General features: G+C 32.2%; 4 protein-coding genes across 4 annotated transcripts; 3 read left to right on the plus strand and 1 right to left on the minus strand.

The window, feature by feature from the left end:
- The first annotated feature begins 159 nt into the window (after window positions 1-159).
- Window positions 160-1,181, plus strand: LOC25485135 (early light-induced protein, chloroplastic). The gene is made up of 3 exons (XM_013614294.3): window positions 160-348; window positions 548-646; window positions 778-1,181. The coding sequence occupies exons 1-3, from the start codon at window positions 199-201 to the stop codon at window positions 1,120-1,122; spliced, it is 594 nt and encodes a 197-aa protein (XP_013469748.1). The 5' UTR covers window positions 160-198; the 3' UTR covers window positions 1,123-1,181.
- A 2,327-nt stretch (window positions 1,182-3,508) lies between these two features.
- On the plus strand, window positions 3,509-4,650 carry LOC25485136 (early light-induced protein, chloroplastic). Its single transcript, XM_013614295.3, has 3 exons — window positions 3,509-3,755; window positions 3,989-4,051; window positions 4,200-4,650. The coding sequence occupies exons 1-3, from the start codon at window positions 3,615-3,617 to the stop codon at window positions 4,542-4,544; spliced, it is 549 nt and encodes a 182-aa protein (XP_013469749.1). The 5' UTR covers window positions 3,509-3,614; the 3' UTR covers window positions 4,545-4,650.
- A 4,029-nt stretch (window positions 4,651-8,679) lies between these two features.
- LOC25485138 (early light-induced protein, chloroplastic) lies at window positions 8,680-9,878 on the plus strand. Its single transcript, XM_013614297.3, has 3 exons — window positions 8,680-8,953; window positions 9,196-9,258; window positions 9,405-9,878. The coding sequence occupies exons 1-3, from the start codon at window positions 8,801-8,803 to the stop codon at window positions 9,747-9,749; spliced, it is 561 nt and encodes a 186-aa protein (XP_013469751.1). The 5' UTR covers window positions 8,680-8,800; the 3' UTR covers window positions 9,750-9,878.
- A 704-nt stretch (window positions 9,879-10,582) lies between these two features.
- On the minus strand, window positions 10,583-18,132 carry LOC25485139 (dymeclin). The gene is made up of 18 exons (XM_013614298.3): window positions 17,535-18,132; window positions 16,775-16,999; window positions 16,018-16,081; window positions 15,789-15,918; window positions 15,548-15,692; window positions 15,107-15,355; window positions 14,942-15,026; window positions 14,646-14,748; window positions 14,147-14,272; window positions 13,951-14,064; window positions 12,952-13,070; window positions 12,755-12,842; window positions 12,565-12,657; window positions 12,365-12,454; window positions 12,096-12,215; window positions 11,888-11,979; window positions 11,586-11,643; window positions 10,583-11,025 (listed from the first exon to the last, which is right to left on the minus strand). The coding sequence occupies exons 1-18, from the start codon at window positions 17,722-17,724 to the stop codon at window positions 10,948-10,950; spliced, it is 2,169 nt and encodes a 722-aa protein (XP_013469752.1). The 5' UTR covers window positions 17,725-18,132; the 3' UTR covers window positions 10,583-10,947.
- Between the last annotated feature and the right edge of the window lie 3,259 nt (window positions 18,133-21,391).

Consider the following 21,391-nt stretch of genomic DNA (forward strand, 5'->3'; position numbering starts at 1 on the left):
CACTACATGGAAGCATAATGCCCCTCACAATGCTTTCCATTTTATTCTATATAAACAACCTTCTTCAATGATATACCTACCAAACTTAAGAAAGAATATTGCAGTGAGACTAACAAATAATCTAGTCCTCAGAATATATACTGTTCTATTTAGTTCTTAAGTTTTGCCTTGTAACATTAAGGCTAGGAATTATTATCAATGGCTGTATCATCTTACCAATCTATCATGTCAAGCTCAATGACCACCATTTCTAGCAGGTCTAGAGTTAACCAAATCAGTAACATCCCTTCTGTGTACATGCCTAGCTTTAGAAGGAATGCTAGCTTCAAAGTTCGATCCATGGCTGAGGTAATGTTTTAGAAAACAAAATTTTAAGGTTGCATATATTTAGTATTTTTTGTACATGCATAATAGATTTGGTTATTGAGAACGAACGATCATATGTAACAACAAGTTAACGATATATGCTTTAAGAATCATGTTAATGGTATAAAATAGTCATTGCTATCATTTAATAAATTATATAGTTTTTCATTACATTTATCAGGAAGGGCAGAAAGAGCAACCAAAGGTACCTGTAGATTCAATTACACCAACATCAGCACCAACTCCACCACCACAATCAGCCTATACTCGTGCACCAAAGGTGAGCATAGTAGCAAAAATAAATCATCTTTGTTTTCTCTGAATTGTGTGCAAGATTAGTTATGCAAAGTGCTAATTTTGTTTAAAATTTATTAGGCCCTTTTATTAATTTTAATAATGAAAATATGGCAGATGAGCACAAAATTTTCGGATTTGATGGCTTTTGGTGGGCCAGCACCTGAAAGAATCAATGGAAGGTTGGCTATGATTGGTTTTGTAGCAGCAATGGGGGTGGAAATAGCAAAAGGACAGGGTTTGTTTGATCAAATATCTGGTGGTGGAATTCCATGGTTCTTGGGGACAAGTGTGTTGTTGTCACTTGCTTCTTTGATTCCATTTTTCCAAGGTGTTAGTGTTGAGTCCAAGTCAAAAGGTGTTATGTCTTCAGATGCAGAACTATGGAATGGAAGAATTGCTATGTTGGGTTTGATTGCTTTGGCCTTTACAGAGTATGTTAAGGGTACCTCCCTTGTGTAATAGATTTCTGTTCTATAGGGAATGAATTAAAATCTGTAGATTTTTGTTAGAAACCAATATATGGAACTGTGTATATTGTCATATAGTTTCTTCTTTGAGATTTTTTTAATTATCCTTTTTTCAAGTGAATGTAATAGTTCTCTTATACTTGAAAAGAAATCTTCTAATATCTTCCACTTGAAATTTCTACTTTTGCCTATGATTATTCTCTTATTGTTAAGGGTTTTTCTACAAAATAATTGTGTTCAAAACTATTAGGGAGATTTGAGTGTATATTTGGGCATCACAAGAATATTATTACTGAAGTCATGCGCGGAGAATCGATCTAATCCAAAAATATTTCTACAATGGTATTCAACAATGATATTTGAGTCACTCTTTCTAGTTTTTTTTTTTTAAATGGAAAATGTTAGGAATTAGTTGTTAATTTAATATTTATCGCTCATTTGGGTTTGAATCCCGGACTCCAACTCCTTATTCTTTAATTAAAATTAGTTGAACTGCTCAACCGTTATTCTTTTGCTACGAACACTTCTGAAAGATCCGCGGAAGAAATCTCAGAAATACTCATGTTTTTCTAAGTTTATTATTTATTTATAGCGATCCACCTCTCTTTCTTGAAAACTGATTTACATACTACAATCATTGTTCTAATGTAAGGGTAATAGTTTTTCATCCAATGCATTTTTTTTCAGACTATTTTTAATAGGTATTTAGTTTAATTTAATTTTAATATTTTATGGACAAATTGAAATAATTTTTGTATCTTGGGATAAATAAAAATAATTTCTAGAGTCTTTGACTCTTTTTTATAAGTTTTGTGAGCCAATACAACTCAAAGTAGGCAATTTTGCCTTAACTCTTATGGCAACGAAATGGGAATAAGAAATTTTATGAATGTAAATGATAAAATTAAGGACATTCAGATGAAAGAAATTTGATGTGAAATTTTAATTGTTCTAAGTCAGTCAGTCATGTAGTCTAAATTAATTAAGATTGAACACCTAAATATAATTAAGGCAAGATTACATTAGGGGTCTATTATCTTATTTATTTGTAACACTTTGGTCCTTTATATTTATTTTTTCCCACTCAGGTCCTTTATCTCTCTTAAAAGCACATATACATCTTTTTTCTCATTTTTTATTAAAAAATACATAATTTTATTTTTAAAAATATATTTTTATTAAAAATGAAAAAAATTCAGAAATATGATGAAGACGTTCATCATCTTCTTTAAATAAAATAAAAATTCTACTAAAATATATCTCAAAATATCGTGAATTAATGTTATATTCACCTCAAATCTTCTTTTAAACACAAAAATAAAAACCTTAATTTCACAAATGTTGCAAGGCGGATGGTGGAGGCTTTGTCACTGGCAGAAGGGTTAGGCTTTACGAAAGTTAAGATTGTTCTGGAAACAACAAAATTGATGTGCAAAGCTGCTCTCAATTTTGGGGTTATTTTTATGCCAAGTTTGAATATTGAGTTAGAAAATAATAATAATAATAATAATAACATTTGATTGGTTGATATCATGAGAGGATAAACACCCCCTAAACAAGAGAGGGTAATCTAGAAAAAACCTCTTCTAATTATACAATATTTTCTTATAATTTTATAAGAATTCTCTAAATGTGCATATAAACGTGCACATTAGTTTAATCTAAGTGGATGACTAATTTCTCCCTAAAAAAAAGAAAAATATCATTAATTTCAGAATAATTGGAACTTTGGTCAGCAGAGTATATATGTAGCTTTGATCATCAATATACCAAACACAATCATATTACACATTCTCCTTTTATGATAATATTCAAGTCATTAGGATTTAAGAGTGCAAGTTGAGGAAGGAATCATACAATCAACTCTTAGAAGTAAGACATGCTATCTTAATTGGGAAAAAAAAAGGTTCGGTAAATTCTACATATTGTCCCAACTAATGTATTGTATCAACAACTAGTGTCCCAACCAACATGATTTTGAAAGAAAACATCTAGTTGGAGCAAAAAAAAAAAAAAAAAGTCTTAAACTTATAGAGTTTTAGTTTCTTAGGAAACTTAGGATCATTAAGAACCACCGATTATCTTATCTACATTGCAATAGAATTTTCTAGGCAATACGAAAATAGTAAGCAGTAAAAACAACAATTGAGGTTTTACACATTCCAAGTGGACAACCACTCTTATAAGCTCAAATTCTCAGCCTAGCACTAGATCCACGTCTCATGCTTTTACCATCTATGGACAAATGAACCCACGTGAACCAATTAACTTTAAGACCCAGTTACACACTACGTGGAACCATAATATCCCTCACAATGCTTTCCATTTTATTCTATATAAACAACCACCTTAAATGCTACACATATCAACCATAATCATCTAAGCTTTAGTCAAAGAGTTCATTAAGATTCACTAAGTAATCCTATCTTCAAAAATACTTAGACTCATCTTGAGTTTTGCATTGTAACATTAAGAAACCTATCAATGGCTGTATCATCTTATCAATCTATCATGTCAAGCTCCATGACCAGCAGGCCTAGAGTTACCCGACTTAACAACATCCCTTCTGTGTATATGCCTAGCTTCAGAAGAAATGCTAACCTCAAAGTTCGGTCCATGGCTGAGGTAATTAAGGTTTATATATCAAACAAATATTAAGGTCATGTATGTAGTGTTTGTTTATGCATATTTAATTTGTATACATGGAAAAGCAAACATAAGAAACATGCTTATGATTTATATTCATAAAATATGTACATGAATTAACGTTGATTTTGTAAATTCCGGAGAATCCATAATGCTTATGATTTATATTTATCTCACCTTAATTGATAACAATATCTCTTTACATTATTCAGGAAGCGCAGAAAGAGCAATCAAAGGTGACACCACAGCCTGCCTCTACTACTCGTTCACCAAAGGTGAGCATACAGCATAGTAATAAAAAAAATTACAACTTTGTTTTTTTTCTAAATTCTGTCCAAGAAGACTAGTTATGGAAAGTATTGATTTTGGTCAAAATTATGAGATCTTTTTGATGAATAATTAATGATGATTATATAATGGCAGATAAGCACAAAGTTTTCGGATTTGATGGCTTTTGGTGGGGCAGCACCTGAAAGAATCAATGGAAGGTTGGCTATGATTGGTTTTGTATCTGCAATGGGGGTGGAATTAGCAAAAGGGCAGGGTTTGTTCGATCAAATATCTGGTGGTGGAATCCCATGGTTCTTGTATACAAGTGTGTTGTTGACAGTTGCTTCTTTGGTTCCATTATTTGAAGGTGTTAGTGTTGAGTCTAAGTCAAAAGGTATCATGTCCTCAAATGCAGAGCTTTGGAATGGAAGAATTGCTATGTTGGGTTTGATTGCTCTGGCTGTTACAGAATATGTTAAGGGTACTGCCCTTGTGTAAGTAGAGTTTTATAGGGACATGATTAAAGTCTATAGGGTTTGTGGTTAGAAGCCAAAGATAGAACCTTATGTATATTCTTATGTAATTTCTTTGTTTTGTTTTTTAATTATGTTATTTTCAAGAAAGTGTAATAGTTCTCTTTATACTTAAAAAAACGGTCTTCTAATTTCTTTTGTTGAAATTCTTCTCCATTTGCACTATGATTTCTCTTATTATATTGTCAAGTTTTTTCTATGTAATTATTGCATGTTCAAATTCTTTTTTGTCATCTTTTATTTTAATTATGTAGTACTAGATGACTGGCATACTCTAGCACGGTTTTATAAAATGATGATGAAACAAATCTTTTTTAGTTTAACACAAGCCCTCATAATCTTAATTGAGTTTAAACATGTTGCAATGTTAAAACTTTGGTGATAGTTTACCACCATTTGAGTTATACAAGACTATGACAATTGCGCGTGTAAAATATCTGATTTACTAATACCGTGTTATCCAATAGTGGTATGTTAGTCATTGATATGTGATTGTAGTTCTATCGTAACAATGTTGTGTGAATGGGGTAGCTTCTACCCCAATAAAAATATATATATATATATATATTTGAATAGGTTAGTATATTTAGTAATATTTTTATATATATTTGAATAGGTTAGTATATTTAGTAAATAACTACTATAATAATATATATTTAAGGCTTAATAGGTCAATTGATCCTTTAATTAATTTCAAGTTTTCATTTTGGTCCCATAACTAATAAAACTCATGTTTCGGTCCCTCAGGTTTGCCTCCGTTTGTCAAATAAATCCCTCGCTGTTAAGTTTAACCATAAATGTCTATGGTGGACCAACATTAAAAGTGATCCACCGTAGATGTTATTAAATTTTTAATTTAAACCGTTTGATATATTTTCTAAAAAGATGACCATTGAATTATACGTGTCTATTGTAACTTACGGTGCACCAACAACAACTAATTCTTTCTTTCTTTCTTCATCTTCTACCTTACTAATCTTCATCATCTTCAACTAATCAACTCACATTTTCAAACATTCATCAATGAACTTCAAACAAACCCAGAAAAATAAATTTAAAAAAAAAAAAAAAAAAAAACATCCAAAATTAAAACAGCAACAAGTGTAGATTAAGAAGACCAAGATTGTAACCCAAAAGAAAGAAAAAAAAACCAAGATGAGAACCATTTCTAAAGGCCACTCTTGACATACCCATCACTCTTAGGAATCTTCCAGAACACAGCCAAAGCAAGAGAAAGAACAAGAGTAAGATCAGCAACATCATCAGTCAACACAACTCCCTTTCTCTTTGCATTTTTTGAGATCAATTTTATAAAATTCAACACTGTAAGTTGAAATGATTACAAACTGCAGGAAAGAGAAATGAAGATAGAGTAGTCCCGAGAGAGATGGAGGGAAAGGGTTTGACAGAAGATAGAGTAGTCGTGACACCAAAACGCGTCGTTACCAAACCTTTATCTTCGTCGGAGAAACACTCGAAATCCACCACCACCGTCGACGTCGTTACCATGAAAGCAGCAGGCGGAGGAACACTCTCAAAAGAACACCAAAGCGCAAAGAAGCTATTACTCCGCTGCCGCGACGGCCTCAAACGTCCTGAACATTCCACCTCTACCTCCGCCGCCGTCGTCAGCATTGATTCGGAGCTTTCCTTCGCCGTGAAGAGGGATATCAACCAGATCCAATCCCTCTGATTTGAGATGGATCGCCTTTGGCGTTCCGTCGCATCCAAACCTCAATGTGATCTTTGGAAAAGGTGAACATATTGAAATTGGTTGATTCTGATCTTGTTGATTCCTGGATATTTTCTTCTTCTGGGTTTACGGTGTATGAGATGGGTTAATGTTGGCTTAATACTAGGAAGAATCGAGTATGTTGGCTTAATGTTCATGATCTGGTTGTTAAAAAAAAATTATTTTATTTTGGTAAATGATGTTATTGTGGAAGGAAAAAAAAAATCTAGATTGTTTATGAGTGAGTGATGAAGATGATGTTGAATGTATGAAAAAGAGGAAGGAAGAAGATGAAGAAAGGGAAATATAATTCAATGGTAGCCTTTTTTTAATCCAATGGTAGTTGTTATTGGATCATTTGTAAGATAAAGTAGTCCTTCATAATCCAATGGTAGCCTTTTTTTTTTAAAGATCAAACGGTTAAAATTTTATAAATTAATGAAGTCTATGGTGAACCACTCTTAAAGTGGATCTGCTGTAGATATCTGAGGTTAAACTTATCAGCGTGGGATTTATTTGACAAACAGAGGCAAACTTGATGGACCGAAACATGAGTTTTATTAGTTATGGGACCAAAATAAAAATTTGAAATTAATTAAAGAACCAAATGACCTATTAAGCTTATATTTAACTATCATAAATGAGTTTATTTGTCGAAATTTAGAATAAATAAAAATGTCAGTAATATATTCACATGTTTTGTAGATGTATTTTATTTTGACACTTTTAATATCTTAAACAACTAAAAAAAATTACTAACAGTAAAAATTATCAAAACAACACTCGATGTATATTTTATCTTATTTCCCATAAAGATGGTTAGTGGCTTCGCCGCTGGTGTCAAGTATATGGGAAAATTCTTGATAAGCCTTATGGTTGCAATATAGTATGAAAAAACAAAAAAAACAAAAGAATCATTATTATCACTTGAATGTGTGGCATTGTAAAAGTGCATTTCTAGGAAAGTTTTCTAGGATTAAGAGTTATGTTGTCACTTGAATATAGTGGTCATTACATGTTTTCTTAATTTGGCTATTTGTTCACAGTGATCCATCTCGATGTCCCACAACCATTGCTCTAGTATACGGTGATAGTTCTTCATAAGACACTTCTCTGTATATTAGTATTTAAGTTAAATTAAGTCCTTCATTAGGAGTATTAATTGAAGAAGAAGAACTGCAAGTCAACGAGTGCTCGCCACTCATATCTTTGTGTTTCATTTCAAGTATATACTGCTCAGAGACATTTTCACCATGGATCCAAGTATTTATATAGACGTCAATGATAGATCATCGTCGTAGATTCTAAAATTATATTCATGTTCATATATTTTATTTAGAAAATGTTAACTTGTGCAATTAATTCTAACATGATCAACTCTTAAAAGTAAGACATGCGATCTTAACTGAAAATACCCCAACTATATATATTATTAATATGAAGCTTCACATGATCAACTCTTTCTGGTGATCTTTTTTGTTTTTTTTTTTGGTTGTGTACGTTTCATCATCTTTTCATAATGTTATTGTTGCTTTCTACCTTAAAAAGTGTGTACATTAAATTTGGCTCTTTAAAAAATAGGAGTAGCATTTTTTTTATAGGATAAAAATAAGGAACCTTAACCATAAGTAAAAAAATTATTTTTTTGTTACAAGGTTAATCAAAACAAACAAAACGGAAAAAGAAAAATAAAAAGAACAAAAAACTATTTTTTAAAAAAGAAAGTGTTGGCCGTGTCAATCTTAAGGAGGAGGCTTATAAGATCTCTTGGCGGAGTTTTACGTCTGATGAAGCACCAAATTTAGCCATAAAATTTGCACATTTGTTTTCCTCTCGAAGAGTGAGGTAAATTGTGACATTGCTTTGTTGAATAAGATCCATTCGATAGAGTTTTTTATTTAACAATTGAATTAGTAAAATGTATTTTTTTATAATGAGTTATTAAATACAATAAGAAAATTAAAACACAATAAAAATGGATTAATTTATACGGTTTCAATAAAGAAAATGACTCTACAATACACGGGTTATTTTTGCCCCCTTCCACAAATTTTTATGGTTCCGTCCTGATTCCAAGTGAACAAGCTAGGACAACCTCAAATTCTCAGTGTAGCACTTTTATGGTTCCGTTCTATAGCCACGTCTCTTGCTTTTACCATCTATGGATGAATGAACCCACGTGAACAAATCACCTTTAAGAATTAGGACCCATATTATACACATTACGTACGTGGAACTTAAATATCCACCATATCACTTGCCTTTCGTAACCTTTACAACCTTGTTACACACTACGTGGAAGTTTGGAACCCAAGTATCACTCAATGCTTTCCATTTTAATTCTCTATAAACAACCTTCTTCAATGCTATACATACCAACCTTAACCATCTAAGGTGTAGTAAAAGAGTTCATTAATATCCTATCTTCAAATATACTTGGTCTCTTTAGATCTTGACTTTTGCATTGTAACATTAAGAACTTGTTATCAATGGCTGTTTCATCTTATCAATCTATCATGTCTAGCTCCATTACAAGCAGCATTTCTAGCAGGCCTAGAGTTAACCAATTTAACAACATCCCTTCTGTGTATATGCCTAGCTTTAAAAGGAATGCTAGCTTGAAAGTTCGATCTATGGCTGAGGTAATTAAGGTTTATATATCAAACAAATATTAAGGTCATGTATATAGTGTTTGTTCATGCATATTTAATTTATATACATGGAAAAACCACCATATCAAATGTGTTTATGATTTATATTTAAGAAATATTCACATGAATTATTGTTGTTTTTGTAAATTCCAGAGAATCCATAACGTCCCCCAGTTGTAGAATAGTCATTTGTGTCATTTTAATTGATAATAATGTCTCTTTACATTATTCAGGAAGGGCAGAAAGAGCAACCAAAGGTGACTCCACAGCCTGCCTCTACTACTCGTTCACCAAAGGTGAGCATACAGCATAGTAATAAAAAAATTACAACTTTATTTTTTACAACAAAATTGTGTCCAAGAAGAGTAGGAATGTAAAGTACTGATTTTGGTCAAAATTAATGAGACCTTCTAAATGATTAATGATGATTATATAATGGCAGATAAGCACAAAGTTTTCGGATTTGATGGCTTTTGGTGGGGCAGCACCTGAAAGAATCAATGGAAGGTTGGCTATGATTGGTTTTGTATCTGCAATGGGGGTGGAATTAGCAAAAGGGCAGGGTTTGTTCGATCAAATATCTGGTGGTGGAATCCCATGGTTCTTGTATACAAGTGTGTTGTTGACAGTTGCTTCTTTGGTTCCATTATTTGAAGGTGTTAGTGTTGAGTCTAAGTCAAAAGGTATCATGTCCTCAAATGCAGAGCTTTGGAATGGAAGAATTGCTATGTTGGGTTTGATTGCTCTGGCTGTTACAGAATATGTTAAGGGTACTGCCCTTGTGTAAGTAGAGTTTTATAGGGACATGATTAAAGTCTATAGGGTTTGTGGTTAGAAGCCAAAGATAGAACCTTATGTATATTCTTATGTAATTTCTTAAATAATATTTTAGCATTGATAAGCACATTTCTTAATATATTCTGTAATTTTGACACAGAAACCAAAACCTGTTTTCTAGGCGACGTTAATCATATAAATCAAATGATGCTTTTATAATCCGTAAAAATTGTAATTGTAACATAGACAAACGCAGCTTCAAGATTGTTGATAACCTCAATTGTAATCACTAATCTTGCGAGAAACTCTGTTCATATGTAGTAAACATGAGAACCCTTATAACTTAAATTGCCTTGGCGAAATCAGAATTGACATGCTTTACTGGCCCCCAAGAATATCAAAGATCAAGTGTATAGGAAGTGGAGTGCATATTGAACTAGCTCATCCATTTCCAGAAATATGTTTCTTAATGTATTCATCTTGGTAGTTCTTTGTGAGGCTTCCTGCTACAGATTTTGACTACTTACAATAATATAAGGTTGTTTTCGAGAATAATAAATCAGATCAAATGCATTTTGAGATGTATATGAAATAGTATATTAACTATGAAAGTTTACTTGCATATAATTGACAATTATGAAGCCATTGTTTATTACAATATTGTAGCTAGAGAACTAACTAAAGGAACTTCTGCCATTATTACTATTAGCAACAAAAAAAGGAACTTCTGCCATCAGAGTGAGATAAAACTACGACCGAAAATATTACATATCCCTTTCTCTTCCAACACTTTTGATGAATTGAATGATGATAAATATGTAACTTATATATAACACTACGGTGTATAAAATTTAAATTTCTTTCGTATAAATTGTAACAAAAATGTTGACACAAAAGTAGTCACATAATAGAGAACGTGAAATTCTTCGATCAACAGCATTAGTGAGGACTGAGGTGCAACCGAGCACATCTACAAAAGCTGTATGATTGATATTTGCATGAACACTAGCATCAACGCTTATTCAATACATGGATATCTCATCTTCATCAACGAAATGAACCTTTACACTCACATTATATGAACAAAAAAGAATGAGAGAACAATACACATCTTAGCATCTTTTTCTTTTTTTCAGAAATCTTATCAACTAGTCCATATGTACAAATAACTAATAAATTTGGCAGCCACATTGTACTAATACAAGCAGTTATGGATCAAGCTGATACTCGGGCTTGTCAAAATCGCCATTTTGAAATGTGCTCCCCTCCACCCCATTTTCAAGTTTCTGCAATTCGTTCATAACAAATCAATGACCAAAACAAGGGAAGAAATCGGTATACGAAATTGAGATCACATCACGCAATGCATATAATTGTGTGGTTTGATTTTGTCAAACATACTATAGACTTAGCGTCCGTTTGGATTGAGCTTATTTTGAGCTTATGCAAAACAGCTTGTGTAAATAAATAAGCTTTTATTTATTATTCATGAGGTTTTTAAGGTAGTATATGAAAAAACAACTTATGAAGATAAAGTTTTCGTTAATAAGAACTTATGAATTAATATAAAATCTTATTTATTTGCATAACCTATTTTCCGTAAGCTCAAAATAAGCTCAATCCAAACGGGTATCTTTTAATTATGCATTACAGTACACAAATGAGACGTGAAAATGATAGTTATGGCCAGCATTTATCCATCATAAAAACAATAATATAATAAAATAAAAAATTATCACCCAAGAAAGAAAGAAAAAAAACGCAGTTACACAATTTGATTAAAAGTTGCATTGCTTGTCTGTACATAGACATACACAAACAGAAAAGGAGAGAATCAGATGCGTACTTCTGAGTGTAGATCAACTGGAAACAAAGTTATGGCTTCTGCATTGAACGTGAATCCACTGAAGGTGACACAAAATTTGCATTAGTAACATGCAGAGTGAAAAAAATATAGCGGAAAAGGGAAAGAAAAAAAAAAAAACATTGGTAGAAGAGAACATATAAAAGTTGAAATAAATAATAGTATAATTAATTCCCCTAAACCTAGTGTATCTCAAGCCTCAATACTCTTGATTGAGCTGTTAAGTGTAAAATATTGACTAGCAGCCTCAAGACTATGTGAATAAGAAGCTCAAAGAAGCATACCAGTGGGATAATACAAGCTGCCAGACATATGGGATAAAAAACTCCTCGGGGTGTCTCTCTTGTTCATACATGAAGCGCAGTTGAGTAAACATCTGCCAAAAAAAAATACAGCCACATTAGAAGCAGGAAAAATAATCCTCTTAAATTCTTAATGATATACTCCATACTGGAAGCGCACCACAAAGCACAATATTTTTTTCCATATTACCTTCATTCCATCACCCCTCCAAGAACGACAATTGACAATTATCACTTGGAGCACTTCGCTGACTGACCAGTCACCATCAACTCTTTGAGCATCCATACGAGTATTGAAAAAATCTAATACCTGCAAATATTCAATAGATACATTTTTCAATGACACAAAAAAAATGATGTAAAAAAGATAGCGCAAAACATGCTCTATAAGAATTTGCAAGGTTTAATAGGGTGAGCAGATATTGTAACTTCAACTTAAATATAATATATTAAACATACGGTATAAATGTTTTCAAGTAGTTCATGGAAGCGTGGGTGACTCTTGTATGGCTGAAAGACTTCCTGCCTGTGCATTACTGCATACACTACCTGCTCCAATCACATAAAGCAATACCATAACGTAAATTTTGACTGTTTTGGACTAGACAAAAACAGGTGAAATAAATCTTCAATTAATCAAGTAGAAAATCAAATCAAACCTCAGGATTCCGAGGCAGTGCATAAGTCAGGATTGCATTTATTATTTCTAGTACAAGCCTCAAGAAGTCGGTGTAAATCTGCATTTCAGTTGACTGCACCAAAAGAATACTCAATTTAGAAAAAGAAGTGGTCTAAAGATTGTGATCAATAGTGTCACAAAAGCACCAAGATGGTATATATATTATATACCACATCCTCTACAAAGCTGTTTCCTTCAATTGAGTTGTCTTTTGCAATATGAAGCTTATTATCTCTGCGATCAGCTAATTTGTTATACCTGATGAGAAGCAAGAATAGTGACAAATTTTTAAACCAGAGATAACAAGCTCTAAAAGGTATAAATTTGAATGGTACATTACAAAGGTAAAGAAAGAACGGAAACATACTTGCGTGAGAGCATATCGAAAAGGCTGACTAGTCTCTGAGATGCATATGCACTCAAACGATGAACATGAGGTGCCATGTTAGCCAAAGTTGCCAGACATGTTGTGTGGAGATAGACATCCTATCATTTTTTTACATAAAAGAATGGTTAGCGGAAGAAATCTATACAAAAACATTTTAATAGTTCAATCCACATAAACTACTTGCGTAAACAAGGATCAGAAACATTTCTAACATTGAAACATGGCAATTCTACGAGTATCCATTGGCATATGAATGATATGATATATCTAATCACTGTTTTCAGTAGATATAGGATAACAGATCTGAAGTCTCAATGCCTTCCTTTCACCCAGCTCCCAGACTTTCCCAAATGTAAATTTTCTGTCAGTCTTTCCTTAAAAGAGATACCAATTTTCTTCATCAAAGCTACTTCTAGTACACAATACCCTAATCCTATTAGATCAGACCAACAAAATATAGCATTAGACCAAGTAGGCAAACTAATGCAAACTTAAAGCTTACATAGTTGACTGAAAATTACATTATCAAGATAGAGTCCTTGAAACTTGAATTTAAGATGTTGAAAATATGTTCACAGAAAAACATAAATCCTTACACTTCTAAAATAGCACTAGAATTTCAAGACAGGATCCCATTTTATTGGACCAAGGTTATTACAGTAAACCATGTTACGCAAACAGAACAAAGTATCAGAAGAGATTTCAATATTGGGCCTTTTGGGTAAAAACCATCAAGTGAACTCAAACAGGACAAAGTATTTCCCATAAAACATAAAAGTCAATAGCATCAATCAGTTCATATATTCCACCAATAAATACTGATAATAGTAGCACACCTCTCAGTAATAACTAATAAGCATATTAATTGGCCATTGGATTAGATTTTGCATTATATATATAATCAAGTAGAAAAGGGAAATGTAGAAATTAGATACAAGAGAGTAAATTAATAATGTAACAAAGTTTTAAGAATCATACCCGTAGTTTAGACAAATTATACTGTACAGTTCTGATAAGAATTATGACCATAAGAGAACCAAGATTAGTCTGATGGAGAAGACGTTCTTTGTACCATGGAACACCCGTCAATATCTGTCCATTTATATACCAAATTAACCTTTAACACAATCGGTGCAGTTTCAGGCATATTCTAATGGTGAAAGACAACTCTTACCAGCTTATGAATGCTTGCATTGAAAGAAGAATCTTGACTAAGTATAAGACATATAATCAGCAACATGTATATTTGATTAGGTGTCCTACTTTGAGCATTGTATAGAGCTTCCAAAATCGGCATTAACTGTTAATGTCATAAGATAAATCTTGTTCAAAAAATGTCATAAGATAAACAAGAAACGGAGTAAAACTCAATCTTTAGTCATTCTAGATGTTATCGGTCAAATCCATATCATTTACAATGACTTAAAGCAAGTGTGTATCGTTTGACAGATCTAAGGGAAAATGAGTGTTGATTTCTACGACAAATAAGTGAATAATGGTGGCAAGTGTTTGTTTAAGAAATAAAAGGGGTATATATGTCATTTCAAGATATCTCAAGGGAGATGGATGATATTTCACCAATAAACTATAATAAATTCTTTTTCCAAAAAAAAACTATAATAAATTCATTCCATTATCTTTCATAAGAGAAATTCAAGTTTGCTGTCCCGTACCAATGTATCTATATCAGTCCGCACCAAGACATACTCCAAAAAGGCAGAATTTCCTTGCAACAACGAGTAAAGCAGTAGGACTGCTGCCTCATCAGCTAAGCACCTGTAGAGGAATAAAAGTTGCCAGGTGCTTTAAAAACAACAAATGTTAAAAATCATCATGAGTATAACATACAATTACAAACATGTTAATTCTATTTTGCGGACTTTGACTCTATTAATAAAAGCATATGTGAGCATTGTACGGATGTAGTATATTAATTGTCAAACACATATACAAGCAGAAAGATACTCACATGCCAAGTGTATCAAACAAAGAAGCAAAAGGCAACTTTATGTGTCGGCCACTATGTGCATTGCCCTCGATGTCTACACGATCCACTGCATTTTAAGACTGATCAAAATTTGCTAGCATTCTCAATCAATTAAAACGGTATAGATAGATATGTAAAATGTATTACATTCACAATCAATTGCTTGCTCTAAGGCCTTGCAGTATGAGTTGTCGGAAAATTGGGGATTTTCTTTGATTAATGAATCTGAAGCTGAAGATTTGTTATTCTCAATGGCAGAGTAGTCCTCACTCACAGCACATTTATGATAATGAATGAGAATAAGAAGCACGTGAAGACTGCTATCCGCTATTGGGTTTCTTGACCCTTCACCGCTAGAACTGACCAAATAACTGAATGGCAATAAAACAATATTTGCTGCAAGGCAATAAATCAAAAAATAAACCTGTCAAATAAGTTCTAACTTTCCAAACAAAAATTTCGAAGCAATTAAAACAACAACAACAACAACAACAACAATAATAATAATAATAATAATAAAAAGGCATACTTGACTTAAAAAAATTCATGATATTAAATAGAAAAACATATCCAGTCACCAGTTCGTACCAGCTGCAGAACCAACTCTCTGTAGCACACTACTCTGACTTCCGTCATAAAAGATGGGATAAGTTGCCCGATTGAATGGAACCCTAGGACGGGTAATGAAATTTAGAAGCAATTTGCGAACAACTAAACCAACCAGATCACTGTCCTGCAAAAACAATAATGCACTAACCTGTTATTTACTATCTGCAAATACAGAATAACTCAATGACCAACGGTTGATGTTAAAGTCTCAGCTTCTAACCTGAGCCATTGCTGCATCAAGAAATGGATTCACATCATTTGGTCCAGGAGATGAACCACATAGAAGCTGAGTTGACATTGTAATAATCAAGAAATTAAGCAGTTCTAGATGTAGAAGAAATGTGTTTGGACTACAATAATAATAGAAAAGGGAAAAATTGTCAGGAGAGAAAGTTCACGCAATAACTCTGATAATTAACCGGTCAAGTTGCCTATGAGTTGTAATATACCTCACTTCTACTGATGCTATAAAGTTCAGTACATTCCTCATAACAAGATTTTCAATGGTTTTATCTGTATGAAATTTAAAAAAAAAAAAAAAAAAAAAATATTAAGAAATCTGAAAAACACTGGAAATACACACATATAAACCAAAAGATACTTCAAAGGAGAAAAGAAGGAAAGAAAAAAAAAAAAAAAAACGAATTACATGAAACATAAAGAATTTCCAATTCAAACATGAGAAAGAAATTATGCATATATCACATCACATCAAATGCAATAAGGTTCAGCATGTTACCCAAGTAGATGCCAAAATTCGGCTCAAGCACTTTACATGAATATTATGCTAATACACCGCCCAGAATCATAAATGCAACTGATAGGGAATTGGGTATTAGGGGGCACTCAAGTCCCACATCGAGTAGTATGCGATGCTCGGTAGAGTATTTATTTAAGTGATTTGGTTCTTCCCCCTTTATAGCTAGGTTTTAAGGAAGGGTTCCCCAAGTCCTTGGATACTTATCAGCAACAAAGTTCAATGACAATGATATGTATGTATGGTTTTGCAGATCTTAAGTCTAAAGAGAAAACAACAGTTCAATGACAATGATATGTATGTATGGTTTTGCAGATCTTAATTCTAAAGAGAAAACAACAATAATTATAGCGTGTTTGGTTTTGCATGGGAAATCTCCCAAGTTCATGGTTCTAACTTCTAATCTAAAGATCCCGAAAGTAAAATCTGACACGCGCTTATATACATACCTCCCAAAACATCCTTCAGTACAGCTTCATCACCATCGAAAGATAGATACAACTGCATACCACTTTCAATCAAGTGCTTCAAAAACACAGAACCGATGTACACTGCATTAGCAGCCTTTTCATAAACCAAGGGCGGCACACCAGAAGTAGACATGGACTCCTGCAAGTAGCATGCTAGATGGAACAAAAGCTTTGCAAGATGCCTGGTTTGACAATTGTTTTTCGCTGCAAAACAATTCAAAAAAATCCCAAATCCAAAATTCACATAAGAATTCGACACGAGAAGCAAATTTACTCACCTTAAAATCATCATAATGAGCGCATGATATCCCATACAAATCAGAGAGATTAAAACTAAAAATCATCCAAAATCACTTCAACAATCTACCATACAACTTCAATTAATCAATTCTATCATAATCCAAATATTTTGAAACAACATGAATAGCTCCTTGCCTCTTTAGCACCGACACTTGTGATGGAATGTGTGTCCGCTGTCCAACACATACCAGTGTTCGACACCGATACATCAACACATGTGATTAAGTTCAATTGATTCATCTTTTCAATTTTTAATGTGTCAGTGTCGTATTTGGTATCGGTGTTAGTGGTTCATAGTTCCTTGCTATTAATATCGTTTTGAGATAAAACAAAATCATATCACAACATTCTAGTCGTAGAATTCAATAAAACTAAGCTATAAACTAATGCTATTATCAAAAAATGGAACAATTGAAGCTTCGTCATGAAGAAGACTAACCCAAAAGCTCGCAAGCTTGTTGAACACGTTCAGCAGGCCATTGAACATTGAGAGGAAGCTCAAGCAATTTCTGCCAAAACTCCGATGAGAAAGGGAACGACTCATCACCGACAAAAGTCCCGATCAGATACTCCGCCGTCTCCGGCGAGAATTCACCACGCTTACGCGGCGTTGAAGACACCGAACCCATTCAGAAAGGAAAAAAAACGGTTATTTTCAACGATAGTGTTGTTCAAATCTCGTTGCGTCTGATTTGGTGGGAGATTCAAATTTCAAAGCTGCATTGTGTGAAAATTCGCAGAAGATGAAAATGATTTGATCTAAACGCGATTATGGAGATTGGTTTTGAAAATCTCGATGGTTCGTGAAGGGAATGGAGAGAACAGAGAGAGTGTAACGAAGAAGAGAAGAAAAAGAAGAAGAGCGAGAAGGAGGCTTCTTCGAAACGAAGGTTTTGCAGAGAAAAATGAATTAATTGTAAGGACTTGTTTGGATCAGCGGTTATTATCAGTTAATAATAATAAGGTTTTCGACGTCACCGAGTGGTAGAAGCCAAACAAGACATAACTCGAATTTCTTCTTATAAATCTAAAATTTCTATTTCTAATTTTTTTATTAGAATGTGTGTATATGACAAGTAGAGATGTGATTAACACAATAATGAAAACGTCATATATAAGAATTAAATGCTTTTTCATTTTGTTTAATTGGTATGGGCATGGCCTAGCTTTCGGACTTATATTTGATTTTGATGTATGAAAATTGTGACAGATCCATCACTTTGCAAATGTATAATTAACTAAACTTTATGTGCATTTAGCCTAACGCTAACAAAAATTCTAACATGATTTTCAACTTAAATCCAAATGGTATGCCAAACAAGCATACATTTTTGTTCTTTTGTTAGGGTGTAGTGTATATGAAAAAATAAAATAATAGCACATTCTTTATTTCTAATTTTCTACATAATCTTGTGTCAAATGTTAGTTAGAAGTATACAAAAACATTTGTATGGAATGCTAAAAAATATTTTCTAATTTAATTGGAGGTTTTTGGTTGAACTCAAGATTGAAAATTAACAAGTGTTAAATTTTTTTAATAGAGAATTTTGTTATCTTTTGTGATCTGAATTAACTTGTATTTTTAATCAACAATCCAAACAAGACAATTCAAATTCCCTCAATAAATTTTCATTTTGTGGAAATTAATTGGTATGGCCTAGCTTTCGGACTTTTTTGATATGAAAATGTGATAGATCTATCACATCGCAATTGGACAATTAACTAAAGAATTGTACATGAGGTTGTTATAGTTATGGGAAAATATAACTCATACAGACAATTTTAATGATGCAAATGCAGTGTGCACTTAGCCTAACGCTTGACTAACATAATCCATTAATTGTCAATCTAGAATTTTTTATTTATTTTTTCTTTCCTGATGCGTCTGAGTATCGAATATACTAGTATAGAACATAACTTTTTTTTTGTTGGGATAACATAGCACATAATTTAAGTTCAAGTCCCTCTCAAAAACTTAAGTTTAAGTCGTAAGCTTGTTGATGACAGAAAAATAAAAGTCTTTGAGTCAATTCGTGCGAAGGTGTTGTTCTCAATTGCATATCATTCCCCACTTAGTGACAATTAGCCACATACAATTTATATAATGTGCTTGGGCAATTTCAATCCCACCGACATAAAAATAAACACTTGTTCTCATTATTTGTTTTATTTGAAATTTTTATCATTATTGAAATATTAATATACCCTAATTTATTACTCACTTTGGTCCTTTTTATAAAAACAATTAATTTTTTAATTTATTGAATAACTCACGTATTTGGTCTATAGTATATAGTACCAGATAAATCAATTATTCAATAAATCTAAAATTTAATTTTTTTTTACAAAAAATTAAAAAATAATTGTTTCTTCTAAAAGGATCTAATGGAGTAATTATTTAATAGTATTCCTATTTAAATAAGTAGTTTATATGTTTTTTTGGCTCAATTGATAAGAACATTGTATTATGTAAGGATTGAAATTCGAACCACAACTTTCTCACTTATTCATCTTATATTGTGAATCTCTAGTCAATTGATTATTTGACAAAAAATATGATATATAGTTTAACTAACTTTATATACATATAAAGTTAGTTAAACTATATAATCACTTGTGGTTTTGCATGTTGGTGTGTCGAACATGTGAATTTGGAAGCTTCATTCTTTTCACATGTACACGGTCAAAAGTGCTTAATAAATCACTTGACTAGTTCGGATGTGGCAATCGATGCCCGATGTAGTCATATCTTATGGCTCAAGCAAATTCGGCTTGAGGTCAATATTTTTATTTGGCATTTGTTCTATAATAAATTAGTGACTAGGACGAATCTGTTTAGGAGAAATATCATGGATTATAATGAATCTTTTTATTCAAGCACTTGCGGATTGGTTGAGGATCAAGAACATTTGTTATTTTCTTGTGCTTTTAATGGTCAACTTTGGCTTTTATATCGGGATGGTTAGGTATCTCAATGACTCTTCAAGGTTTCTTATTTGAGCATTTTCTTCAGTTTGGAGGTTTTGGGAGTTTTTTATTTCCAACAAGTCTCGTTTGACTTTTAATATTATTTCAATTTCAGCTCTTTTTACTATTTAGAAGGATCGCAATATGAGGCATTTTCATAATAAATTAGAACAGCTGCCATCTTTATCAGCATTTTGGTGGTTTAAATCTTATTATGTTGTTTTTTATTTTAAGTATTAAGTTTGGAGGTTAAATCATTTATTATGTTTTCATATTGTAACTAATTTTATTTTTCTTAGCTACTTTGTGGTAGCATGTAGATCGTCTTTTTATGATTTTTGAATACTTTAACTTCCTTTAATACAGTTAGTGCTAGAGGAGTTTGTGTTGGTTTTTTGATATAGTTTGTTCAGCTTCTTAAAAACAACTTTATATACATATATATTAGCCAACTATATACTACTACTATTTTTAATTTCTCTAATTAATATGGATATTTTAGTTGTAACATATTAGCTTACTATAAAATTGCTATAAAAAAAAAAAAGCTTACTATAAAATTAGCACAACTAGTAATCCTAATAATATTTAGAATTGAGTTAAAAAAAATTGGCAAATTGTGTGCTATAATAAGACACAAAGGAGTAATGACAATAATATTGTAATCATCCCTATTATCCTTATTTTTTGTTCAAGAAAGAGACACTCGTAAAAATAAATTCATCACATAGGGAAAAATAAATTCACCCATCACATCGTGGCCACACACTATATCATTTCTACATGAACTCACAAAAATGTTAAAATTATTAAGTCGAATATCATGATTGGGTTTCGAACCCCGATTCCTCTACTGAGTTTTTAATGATTTTATCATTTTGTTTATCTAAAAGAAAAAAGAAAAAAAAGTTGACCGCATAGCTTACACCCATCACATCGTGGATTCCGGTCAGAAAGAGATTTTATTAAATGACGGAAAATTTGTGATGCATTCTCGAGATAAGGTATCACAATAAATAGCATTGTTGATCATATAATGTTCAATGAGAAGTCAATGCCTTCACTGTTTAGATGTTTAACTGTTACCTCATTAGACAATTGACATAGGACTAAAACCTAACCTGAAATATCTAGACCGTTAATTTTTGAACTGTTCGTAAAAAAAAATTGAATTGTTTCCACTGTAGTCTCGCCCAAGAGTAGACTTTATTTTTGCCCCAGATGTGATTATCATTGTTGGTTGGTGTGCTTTAATTTATGCTACTATCATTATTAAGAGCAAAGTATTGTATCAAAAAGCTAAGCCATGATACTGTAATGGATTCAATA

Source organism: Medicago truncatula, chromosome 1, assembly GCF_003473485.1.
Source record: "Medicago truncatula cultivar Jemalong A17 chromosome 1, MtrunA17r5.0-ANR, whole genome shotgun sequence".
Taxonomy (NCBI): Eukaryota; Viridiplantae; Streptophyta; class Magnoliopsida; order Fabales; family Fabaceae; genus Medicago; species Medicago truncatula.

Excerpts from the sequence above, each read along its gene's own strand:
- LOC25485139 (XM_013614298.3), bottom strand. The coding sequence starts at position 17,724 with ATGGGTTCGGTGTCTTCAACGCCGCGTAAGCGTGGTGAATTCTCGCCG. Across the intron at positions 14,065-14,146 it reads ATGCAAGCATTCATAAGCTG|ATATTGACGGGTGTTCCATG; the intron begins GTAAGAGTTGTC and ends ATAAATGGACAG. Across the intron at positions 12,658-12,754 it reads ACAGCTTTGTAGAGGATGTG|TCAACTGAAATGCAGATTTA; the intron begins GTATATAATATA and ends CTTTTGGTGCAG.
- LOC25485136 (XM_013614295.3), top strand. The coding sequence starts at position 3,615 with ATGGCTGTATCATCTTATCAATCTATCATGTCAAGCTCCATGACCAGC. Across the intron at positions 3,756-3,988 it reads AAGTTCGGTCCATGGCTGAG|GAAGCGCAGAAAGAGCAATC; the intron begins GTAATTAAGGTT and ends TACATTATTCAG. Across the intron at positions 4,052-4,199 it reads CTACTACTCGTTCACCAAAG|ATAAGCACAAAGTTTTCGGA; the intron begins GTGAGCATACAG and ends ATATAATGGCAG.
- LOC25485138 (XM_013614297.3), top strand. The coding sequence starts at position 8,801 with ATGGCTGTTTCATCTTATCAATCTATCATGTCTAGCTCCATTACAAGC. Across the intron at positions 8,954-9,195 it reads AAGTTCGATCTATGGCTGAG|GAAGGGCAGAAAGAGCAACC; the intron begins GTAATTAAGGTT and ends TACATTATTCAG. Across the intron at positions 9,259-9,404 it reads CTACTACTCGTTCACCAAAG|ATAAGCACAAAGTTTTCGGA; the intron begins GTGAGCATACAG and ends ATATAATGGCAG.
- LOC25485135 (XM_013614294.3), top strand. The coding sequence starts at position 199 with ATGGCTGTATCATCTTACCAATCTATCATGTCAAGCTCAATGACCACC. Across the intron at positions 349-547 it reads AAGTTCGATCCATGGCTGAG|GAAGGGCAGAAAGAGCAACC; the intron begins GTAATGTTTTAG and ends TACATTTATCAG. Across the intron at positions 647-777 it reads CCTATACTCGTGCACCAAAG|ATGAGCACAAAATTTTCGGA; the intron begins GTGAGCATAGTA and ends AAAATATGGCAG.